The sequence below is a fragment of the Terrapene carolina genome, unplaced genomic scaffold (genome assembly GCF_002925995.2).
Source record: "Terrapene carolina triunguis isolate 2854851 unplaced genomic scaffold, T_m_triunguis-2.0 Scaffold69, whole genome shotgun sequence".
NCBI classification, from domain to species: domain Eukaryota; kingdom Metazoa; phylum Chordata; order Testudines; family Emydidae; genus Terrapene; species Terrapene triunguis.
In genome coordinates this window covers 26,758,776-26,770,065 of record NW_020664420.1, presented here as the reverse complement: position 1 = coordinate 26,770,065, position 11,290 = coordinate 26,758,776, and the positions used below count along the sequence as shown (strand labels likewise).

Below are 11,290 nucleotides of genomic sequence, written 5' to 3'. Positions count from 1 at the left end.
TCTAGAGCGCTAGCCCTTAGGCAGGGGAGCGCTGGCCAACAGTCTAGCACCCTGGCTCTGGCAGGCGACAGACAGACACAGGCTTCGTGGCTTATGGTGGGGAGGCTGCCACCCTGGAGGTGGGGTTGCAGGGGAAGGGGGACGCATGCCCACTCAACTCCACTGCGTCCCAGCCCAGGACCCTAACAGTGGTAAACTGTCCTGCCACTGGATCAGCGGGGATCCTCCCGCAACATGCTGACTGGCTGTTAAGCTGCAATACCAACAAACTAAAGTCGGGTTTCCCTGGGCTACTTCCTACCAGAGTTCCAGATCAGGCTACGTGGTCTCAGGCTCCTCTGTTTCATCAGGGTACTCAGCCGCCAGCAGTCCCACCAGCTCCTCCCCGGCCTTGGTCCTCTCCAGGTCCATGGTGCTGTCTGGCTTTGCAGATGGGTCAGCAGGCAGCAGCAAGAAGGACACGTCTGTCTCCTTCCCTGGCTTTGTTCCAACTGAGCTAGGGGCTCCGTCTTTTGTACTTCTTGCCTCGTCCCTCAACTTCCTGTGGGAGGGCCAAGCCCGGCCTGCCTCCGCCCACTTGGGCAGAGAGCGTGGTTCCTCCCCCTCTGGCTCAGAGGGAAGCTACACCACCTCACTACAGTGTAAATAAAAGCTACTGTATGTGAACTTGCCTAATGACAAAGATCTACATTTGTTGCGGGACACCCTTATTCTTTGAGTATTGAGATATGAGAATTAGGGAGATAGTCAAACAACTAATTTTATAAAGTGCTATATAAATGAAAATATACTTAGATTATGGGCTGTGTGGTACATATGAAAGTTTTCCTGTGGTGAAATATTTACACTGTTGTAAACTTGTATTATTTTTAATTATTATTTAGGGTCTAGGAAACTTATTTCAGCTCATGATCTGAAAGCTGTAACCAACGATGTGGCCAACACAGGAAACAGAACTATCACTTTTACAATTGTCAGAGCCCCAAAACTTGGAAGACTGATCAGAATAGACACTGACAACACCACACAGGATATTTCCACTTTTACTCAATCCATGGTAAGCATTCACGTTACAGAAAGTCCAGTGGCAGACTGTTATTCTAAAGTGAATCCTAGTTATTCATTCTTTGCCCAGGCCTTTTACACTTGTTTTAGTGCCAGCCATGTGTCCCATCACAATCATTGCCCAATTTAGCTGTGTCATTCAATATCTGGCAATTTGCAGTGACCACTAGATGAGAAGCCCCTGTTCTCCCTATTGGAAATTGGTGAAGTCTGAATAATTTTCACTCTCTTGTTTTGGTTATAATGGTATTTATTTAACTAAGGTGGACTTTTCCAATGTCCAGTGCTAGTCGGTTGATCCAGTTTCCCTTCCTGATTTCTCACTCCTCACTAGTGCACCGGTTGGAAGTCCTGGGTGAAGAAGTCATCCAAGAAGTCCCTTGGGGTGTTTAACACCAAATGTCATGATCACTTAGGCTGGACCCAGTCCCCCTGAAGTCAGTAGGAGTCTTTCTGTTGACTTCGGTGAACATTAGATTAGGCTCTTAAAGAGCATCCCCCTGAAGGAAATGCTTGGATAGAAGAATCTTAACCAGGATGCAGGACCTTGAATTTGAAGGGTTAAAAAGAGGGAACTTCATTTACCTTCCATTAAGAACGTTATAGGGGTGGCTGCTACTAAAAGAGAATTACTGAGCCTTTGTGTAAAGCATCTGGATATAATTGTGTGTTCCACAAAACAAATTACTCTCAGAGAACATTCCTTACAGCGAGACTTAAGGAGCTCAATCTATGTAGCTTATAGAACAGAAAGTTAAGAAGTGACTTGGTCATGATCTAAAAGTACTTACATAGAAAAGAGATATCTGATAGTAGACAGCTATTTAATCTGCAAACAAGGTCATAACAAGGTCCTGTGGCTGGAAGTTGAAGCTTGACCAATATAAAACTGGAAATAAGGGGAAAATTTTTAACCGCAATTACCAACAACTTACCAAGGAATGTGGTGGATTCTCCATCACTTGAAATCTTTAGATCAAGAGTAGATGTTTCTCTAAAACATATGCTGTAGTTCAACCACAGTTATTGGGCTTGATGCAGGAATTACTGGGTGAAATTCTGTGGTTTGTGTTATGCAGGAAGTCAGCTCAGATAGCCATAATGGTCCCTTCTGGTCTTAAAATCTCTGAATTTATGAACATAAGGTTTACACAGTTATGTACTCACGTCAGGAAATGCCATAGCTTAGGTTGTAATGTAACTTTTACTCTGTTCTCTTGTGGATATGATACAGTCTCTAAATGTTATTTATAAAATAATACTTCAAAATGCCCTGCAGCTCCTTTCTATAACCTTATATCTTACAAACTCTGGTACAACTCTGTCCTTGGGAGTTTTTGGACCCATAGTCTCCAACAAGTGCAGCTCCATTAGTGGTAGCTGTATTGTAGATAAGGCTCAGGTGTTTTAACCTTTGTCCTCTAACCTTATGAGGGAAATGGGAAAAGAGAAGGAAAATTTTATGTTGGGAAAAATTCTCACCTGGCTTAGCTCAGTGTGTTTTAGCCATATAGGAGCAAGCTAAACAGCAATGAAAAAGGTAGCAAATATGGTTGATAATGTATATTTGGAGCTTAGAATTGTGCAAATATTCAGTAGGAATTTGAGATAAAAAATAGTAAAGTCCATGAAGAATAAGAAATTCAGGTTCTGTTTGTTAATAAAATTCTTGTGAATCAGGTTTGAACTGGAAAGCATTTTGGTTCAATTAAGTTTTTCAGTTTCTTTGGTCTTATAGTCAGTGTTCAGAAATATATACTTCTCACTGCAAGTGAAACTCATTTATCTTGACTAAAGAAGAAGTGAGCTAATCTCCTTCCTTATGTCTGTGTTTCACTGCCTCAAAAAAGCCATAATTATCACCCGCTTTCTATTGAACTTGTCCAAGGCCAGCTGTTTTGCAGCCAGCATAAAAAACTAATTGGTGCATCTTATTTTCCAGGCCTGTTAGATTAATTTTGAATACAGTGGATTGTTTTCTTGGCAATCTTTTCATGATATCTCAACAATCTTTTTTCTCATTCAACTAGCTACTTGCTTCCTCCCCAGACTAAATCCAAATGTGTTTATTTAATTAAACTGAATACAACTCATTCAATTATCTTCTAATTTTTAATCCTATTTGAAACAGTTGCATAAATGAACCAAAAAAATCCATGCCAGTGGCATCCTCTCCTTAGCCCAGAGACTCCTATGTGCGTGCAGTAAAAATACCCTAGATAGATTTTAAAGAAATAGTAAAAATCATAAGTTTACTTTGTCCAGCTTTGTCCAGCTTGGAGCTATGCTTACGAGAGTGATCCTGCCCCTGTATCTACATGGACATATGACCTTTTTGCATCATTTTTGGGGATTCTGGCAAACACCAGTCACAAAGGGCAAAGTTTAGCAATAACTATATTTTTGGGGCAACACACATTATGTTATTTTGGACGTTGTTTTGGAAGTTTGGCCCCCAGGGCTCAGTTCTCCCATTAATGTTAGTGGAAACTTTTCCATTGATTTCAGTGGGAGCAGGGTTGGTCCCATTCATAGTTGGAGCTTAGATTCCATAGTGCTAAATGCTTTAGAAACACTAGAAATGCTTTAGATAGATGGAATTAGTCCGTTCAAAAATATGTCATGGAAACCCGTGCTAGAGAAGTCCATGAGATGACCTCAAGCTGTGTAAAGAAGTATTTATGGGTTATAAATTTAGAAAAAATACCATCTCAACAGCAATCTCATTGGCAATCACAAACTAACACAGGTTAAGCCAGGTAAGTTAGTTGAATGAGAGTTCTCCAAGGATTCGGTATGTAACACTCTTCTCTCTGAGTCAGTGAACCAGTGCTTCAGCATGAGGATAAATCTGTTGGATGAGACTTGAAAACAAAGTCCTGACCTCTTGTGCTTACTAGAGATACCACGGCACTTTCACAAGATTATGGGTACTAACCCTGAGATTCTGACCAAATTCCAGTGCAAGTAATTGCTTTTTGTAGACTAGAAATTCAGTTGAAAATGTATTCTTCATTTCTTGCCCTGACTGATGCTTAGTGGTCTTGCTATGTGCTATTGAATAGATATGCAGTCCCAGGGACAGATACACTTCAGTGGTTGGGAGAAGTGGTGTGTGTGTGTTTGTGTATATATGTATACTTTGTAGTATTTGTACAAAAAAAGTGTTGATGTGAAAAGTGGCAGGCAAAGTGTTCCATGTAGATATGTTTATTTCTCTGAAGATATCCTACTGGACTCTGACTCCTGAGTCTTAACTCCTTGTCATGAGACTGGCAGAACTCTATTAACTCTTAAGTTTGTTGATCCTCAAAGGCAGCAATAGCAGGATAGAGTGTGAGGTTGATTCCTTACTGGCTGTTGTGTGCCATTCCCTGCTGAGTATACAAGCTGCCCGCCATGGACTCCAGTCAGCTTCTTATGGACCATCGTTGGTGAAGGAGCTGCCCTATAGAGAGCATGACTTAACAGTCATTGAACCAGCTCCTCCAGCTCCCAGCTCCTAGATATTTTTTACTGTCTTACCCTTTGGAGGGCCTGCTCACTTATTTCTATGTCACTTCTACTTCTAAAGGGAAGCAAATTTAAGAGCTTGGGAAGTTCTGCCAGTCTGGCGCTAATGACTTGAAGATTGCACAGATTATATATTCAAGGCAGTAGAACTACAAGGTAATTTCCCCACATACATTACATATACAATCATTAAGTATTGTCATGGACACTTTGTTCTGCTTCAGACTGTTGTGCCTATGATTATTCTCCAGTTGTACCTGTATATTCAAGTGACTGACTCCCTCTACTTTGGACAGGTGGATGAAGGCTTGATCATCTATGAGCACACACATAATGAGGCTGTAGGCTGGAGTGCAGAAGATTCCTTTACATTTACAGTCTCCTCCCCACCAGCAGCTCTGGATCTCCAGGTGTTTCACGTTGCCATTTCATATGAAATTAACAGACATGATCAGAGTAGTCTCCTGCTTGCAAATACAGGTAAGGTTACTGTGCTCTTTGAGACTCCTAATGTTTATGATCACATGTGGGATCCAATGAGCAAATTAGAAAAACTGCAGGGCAAACTTTTCCTCAATAACAAGTGACCAAAATATTTATAGCATAGATTGCAGTGTAGGTAATATTTTGCAAATGATTTCCAATTGTTTTAGTAAACATTTAAAGGGACACTGGTCAAAATGTAGTTTTGCAAAAACAGAAAGGTTTTTGAGTTTATTATTAATAGAAAGGTTTTTGTGAATTATTTCTTTTATATGCCTCTTTCTGATGCCTGGCCAGAAGACTAGCCTGGGAAACTAAAGTTCACTAAACCTTTTTTTTTTTAAAGAGACCTTAAAATATTAAAGCACTTTAGAAATTCAATATATTTATTTGTTCCCCTTTAATGTTGTGGTTGCAATTCTCCTTTTTTGTTGTAATGATGTGGTAGTAATTTCTAGGGAAAATAATAGAGTGTCTTCTGTAGCTGTAAGGTATTGCTACATCTTTAATCCAACACCCATCCATCAATATAGGAATTTATCCCCTGACTTTTAAAACTCTATTTTTAAAAAAAATGTGGTAATAAATTTCTAGCTGTGACAGACGGTAATGTGGGATATAACTATACCAGGAGACCATTTGAAACATTGACTCCACATCCGTCTTCCCTGAGCTCCATTAGTATTGCTACTGCACGTGTGCATCTTATTTCTGAAATGTTGCAATGACCAAGTAATAGTTTTTAAATTACTCTTTTTCTTTCTGCAAGGTGCTATTGTTCAGGAAGGAGGTAAAGTCCTAATCAACAAAACAAATTTAGATGCTTCAAATCTATTGGTTAAGTTACCTGAGGTGCAACGTTCTATATATGAAGTCTGGTATCAAGTTATATTTTTACCTCAGCATGGCATAATTGTGGTTGGAGAAAGAAATATTACCAAAGAAAAACCTAACTTCTCACAGTACATACTTAACAAATTTGGAATCGTTTACATGCATGATAACTCTGAATCACTTGCTGATCACTTCACTTTTGCTGTTTGGTTAAACCTGAAGAGTAAGTCTGCAAAAAAGCCTGATACCGATGTTTTGGAAGAGATGTTTAATATCACCATTGTTCCAGTGAATGACCAAGTTCCAGAGTTGAAGACTAAAGGACTGTGTTTGAAAGTTCTGCAAGGAGATACATCTGTGCTAGGACCAGAAAATCTGAAAGTCGAAGACGTAGACAACAGTCCAGGAGAGATCAAATACACTGTCATTAGCAATCCCACCAATGGCTATTTAGCAATGATGAACAATCTCAGTACATCCATACAAGATTTCACTCAAGCTGATGTTGATAGTGGCAGAGTTTGGTTTGTACAAGATGGAAGTTCATCCTCTGGGGTTTTTTACTTTAGTGTGACTGATGGCAAACATCGCCCATTATACAAACTTTTCAACCTTGAAGTCACACCAGTCTCTCTCACCCTAGTCAACCTTACTGATGTGGTACTTCCACAGGGTCAGACCTCTGTCACTATTACTAATGTACAGCTATCAGCTACAACAAATGGAAAAAGTACTGACATTAGTTATGAAATAACAGTGCCCTTCAAATGTGGCCATTTACTGATTGGAAATGAGCAGGTTACTAAGTTTGAGCAGGCAGACTTACACTCAGGAAGACTATCTTATTTTATGACAAATCTCAGTGCATCCCGGGATATATTGGAGTTTATGTTGTTCACCTCAGAAAGTAATCTTACAGGACAGGTACTCAATATCATAGCAGGGCCTTTGGTGAAAGCTGCATCTGACCTGAAAATTCCAAACAGGATGGCTTATAAATTAAGGATCAAGGACCTGAATGCTACAGAATTAGCTAATCTGACAAATAGCAATCCCAAATTTGAAGTGATAGTGCCCCCAGCTCATGGAAGAATTGTAAGAAGAAGGTTGATAAATGATGCTACGTTTGTAGGAATTAATTTGTTCACACAAAATGACATTGACAGAGGTGTTGTGCTGGTTGATGTAGATGCTAATATGACAGGTATTGATATGTTAAATGACTCATTCACATTCATACTCAGGGCTGATGATGTGCAGCCTGCTGTAGGCTATTTTCAATATGTCATAATGCCATATGATCCTTTACTTGTGCAGAGTTTTACAAGTCAAGTGCCTTTCTTAACCCACACTAATACTTTAAAAATTCATACTACTTCCAAGGATGAGCCACCAGTTTCCCAACAGGATGAGGGACATACGGAAGCACTGGGAAAGACTGTACAGATCAGGTGGCAAAACCGAAATCGCTGGGGAAATCAAAATGAGGAAGAGTCATTGCTTAATGGGGAACCAGTCGAGAGCAGATCTGCAAGGACTGAGACCACAGTTAAAGCAAATGCCAAAAGTCCCAGAGTGAAGCCACGTGAAAGCAGCAACCCTTTGTCCATCATTATCCCACTTGCATCAGTGGCTCTTTTACTCATTGTTGCTGTTATTTCCGTGTGTTTTTTTTTAATGTGTCATAAGACAGAAAAGGCAAAATCTCTCATCAAAAATCAAACACAGACTGTTCCCAGCACTCCAGGTCTCAGTCCAGAACGGAGCCTGACCGTACCCATGGTCACAGTGACGCCTCTTCCAAAAGGGGCTGAAAACAGAACAGCCACCCCATTTGTGGCAGTCAGATGTAAACAGCTCCTTCCCACACCAGTTGCTTCGGCTGAAAAAAATTCTCTACAAAACAGCTGGTTAAACCTTGATCCTGAAATGCTCCAGCACTGTCGAAAAACAAACCCAACTTTGAAACACAATCAGTATTGGGTGTAGAGTGTGGCCATTTTGGATCATGTGAATTAATATCGTTTAAAAATATATATATATATATAATGTTGACATTTGATCATTCTTTATTATACTTATTTATTATGGGTCAAATTCTGCTCTCTTTACTTTGAGCATGATCCAAACCTCAGTGAAGGCAGTGCGCTGACTCCTATTGACTTCAGTGGGCTTTGGATCAGACTCTTAGTTATTATATAGACAAAATACCCACTGACTTCAGTGCCTTTTCTATCCTTGTGTATTTTAAATTAACTCGTTATTTGCAGTATTTGTTATTACCCTTGAAAGGGATAAGGCAGCATAAACATTGTGTCATTTACTGTATATTTTTATACACTATTACTTTTTAAAGAATCAAATTTGATACAAATAATTTGTATCTTGTCTGAACCAGCTTACTTTAAAGAAAACGCAACTGTTTTCATAAATAATTGCCAAAATGCTAATCTCAGGAACGTCAGTTAAACCTGAATGCTGTTCAAAGACCAGTGCTACAGCAACAAAGCTGTGATTATTTTGACAAGTATTCGTCAAGATCCTTGGGCTGGAAGCCTAGGATTCTTCTCCAAGGATACTACAGCAGTGATAATAGATACGTGATTCTGGTAAAACACTTGTTACTAGGAACTTTTGTTTGTTCTTTTCGTCATTTATTTTTAAATTCTAGCCTCAAAGGTCTGCTGAATGTCAGAATGCTTATCTGACCTCTAATCCACATGGCAAAAAACTATCAGCCAGCCTGTCTACAGCATTATCTTTAAGCTCTGGGTTTTGTCTGTAGAAACATATCAAATGTCCTACTGCTGTCTAAGGGCTGAATTCTGTCCTCAGTAACACAAGTTCTGCTGTGTTTGAAGTCAGTGAGGCCAACCTATGAGACAGCAGAATTTAGTCCTCTACTGTACAATAGAATTTGTTGTTAAACTACTGAGAAAAATAAATCTGCGTGAAGTTGAGAAAATGAATATACTATGGAAGAGTTTCATAACTTATTGTTATCAAGGAACTTTGACCATTTGTGCCTTAAACACTATGAAATAAATTACTTACTCAAATTTAGCTACATTGATAAAATGTGCAATAATTTCTCTTTAAAGGGAATATTTTTATTTGTATGAAAGTCCTTGCTAAACAGTGATCTACAATCCAGTTTTAAGGTCCAATCCTGCCTTCAGTGAAGACAATGGCAAAACTTGCATTGACTTCAGAGAGCAGAACTGGACCTTAATAGAAGATTGCTGAGATCTTAACTGGTCCCATTATTTATCGCCTGATCTATTTTAAAATTTTTATTTGGAAAGACCATTTCCCAGCTTCTAAACTAGCTTTTATGATCACGTACCTGGTGTGGACTCACCACAATGCTTTACAGAGCTCATACTAAAATGTCATTGTAATTTGACATCCAAATACTACCATTCTTACTTTAACATCCAGGACTGTAGTTGTATAAATGTTCTCATTGCCATTTCCTTCACAGCATAAGGAACTGTTTAACCATAAACGGTATTCCCCCATTTATTTATTCCATTTAGGTGAAATTCATCCCCGTGCAGGGGGCCTTGCCAAGGCCTTGGTTACCACTCTGCCCTGAGGGCCAAATTATGGATGCTTAAGCACAGGAGTGCTGGGGAAGGGAAAGGCACAGGAAGCTTTCCTAATCCCTCACCTCTCCCAGCCATGGACAGCTGTAATTAAGATGCTTTATGATATGTCATATGGTATAGGGATTCCAGAGGGTCCATTTCTACTGGAAAGCCCCACAAGGGTATATAAACACTCAGGGCCAAATCCTCAGCTGTTGAAGTCAGTGGAGCTACGCCAGTTCAGACCAGCTAATGATCTGGTCCATAGGTCAAATATTCCCAAATTAAAATGTGTTTGATGACTTAGGGCCCAACCCTGCAGTCCTTGTACAGGCACAACTTCCACTGAGTCCATAAGGATAATGTGAGTGTATCCTGAATAAGAATTACAGAATTAAACACTGGTCACTGGTGGACTATTGTTGTGATTTCAGAAACTAACATTTTACAGTCAATGTCCCATGTATTGTTTTTACTTCATCTTATAAGTGTATTTTTGTTATGTAAAAGTGGGATTTTTTTAAAGGATCCTTTTGTGACGTTGCACTCCATATGTTTTATGGAAATATGCTTATGAGTATGGATACAAAGTAACTGGAATATGCTTTATGCAAAAGGTCTCTGTGACTGAACCCATCACAGTGGCGTAGTCGAATAGGATATGTGCACAGCTGATTGCTTTGAGACACTGCTAGTGATTTTAAGTGAGTTTTAAGTGTGGTGGCTGGAGAACAGACAAAGTGGTTACTGGTTTGTAATTTTCTGTTTGCTTATTTCGGGTTAGGGAAATAGGGACAGAAAAGTAAGCAAAATAAGTAAGAGTGAAGCTCAGAAGAAGCTAGAACTGCACAGATTGCAGATTGCCCCAAAAGGCTGTACACTGGGCGCTGGGAAAGTCCGTGTTAACTAAGAAGCTCCTGAGCTGAGTGGATCTCAGTTTCAGTGAACTGCAGAGAGGTGTGGCCCAACCTCTGGGTCTGTGCTGAAGCTGACTGAAGTGTCTAACTCAGCAAGATAAGAGTGGAGGGGCACCTGTTCTGGCAGGAGGGTTGTTCTCAGTGGTATCCCAGCTCATTGAGTGACAGTCTCAAGGAAAGACAAATGGAAATTGATGTGCAATTTGCCTGGGAAAAGGCTGCCATGAAGGCAGAAGCAGCCAGACAAAGGGCTGCACATCAGCAAGCACTGGACTTAAAAGACAAAGAGATTGAAGCACAGAAAGCTGCTCAGGAGGAGAAGAAAAGAGAACTGGGTAGCAGATGCCCTGTCCAGAAAAGAGGAATTTTAGACGTACTGCCTCCACCATGGACAGTGTCATGGCAGTAAATTCAGGAGGAGGGTGTGATGTTGCACTCCATATGTTTTATGGAAATATGCTTATGAGTGTAAATATGATGTAACTGGAAAAGGTCTCTGTGACCGAACCCATCACAGTGGAGACTGAACCCATCACACCTTTCATTACCAAATAGATTTCAAAATTGTAACATAAGATTGTGATGAAAAGATTTGTAAGAACAACAAAGAATTCAGTTTTATACATTGCAACATGTTGTTTTTTAAAAAGCTATAAAAAGTTGAGTTATAGAGCAGAAATATATCACTTTATCCTGCTACAAATAAAATCTTGTTTCCCAGTTTCCTAGTGTTTTTTTTTTTAATGATATATATTTCGCTGGAATATAAATAGGCTTTTCCACACAAAATCAGATCACTGGTGCATCATATCTGGTATTCTGCTTCTAACAGTGGTTGGAACTTGATGCTACAAAGACAAATGGGAATTTATTCCACCATGCACCTAG

The 11,290-nt window shown here is 39.7% G+C and overlaps 1 protein-coding gene across 1 annotated transcript in view; it reads left to right on the top strand.

The window, feature by feature from the left end:
* The window catches only part of LOC112113717 (chondroitin sulfate proteoglycan 4-like), a 57,829-nt gene extending 47,767 nt beyond the window's left edge, over positions 1-10,062 (top strand). Inside the window, exons 8-10 of the mRNA XM_024210107.1 lie at positions 885-1,057; positions 4,875-5,058; positions 5,831-10,062. Of these exons, the coding sequence (XP_024065875.1) occupies positions 885-1,057; positions 4,875-5,058; positions 5,831-7,884 (2,411 nt within the window). The 3' untranslated portion in view covers positions 7,885-10,062. The remainder of the gene's footprint in view (positions 1-884; positions 1,058-4,874; positions 5,059-5,830) is intronic.
* Positions 10,063-11,290: the final 1,228 nt, after the last annotated feature.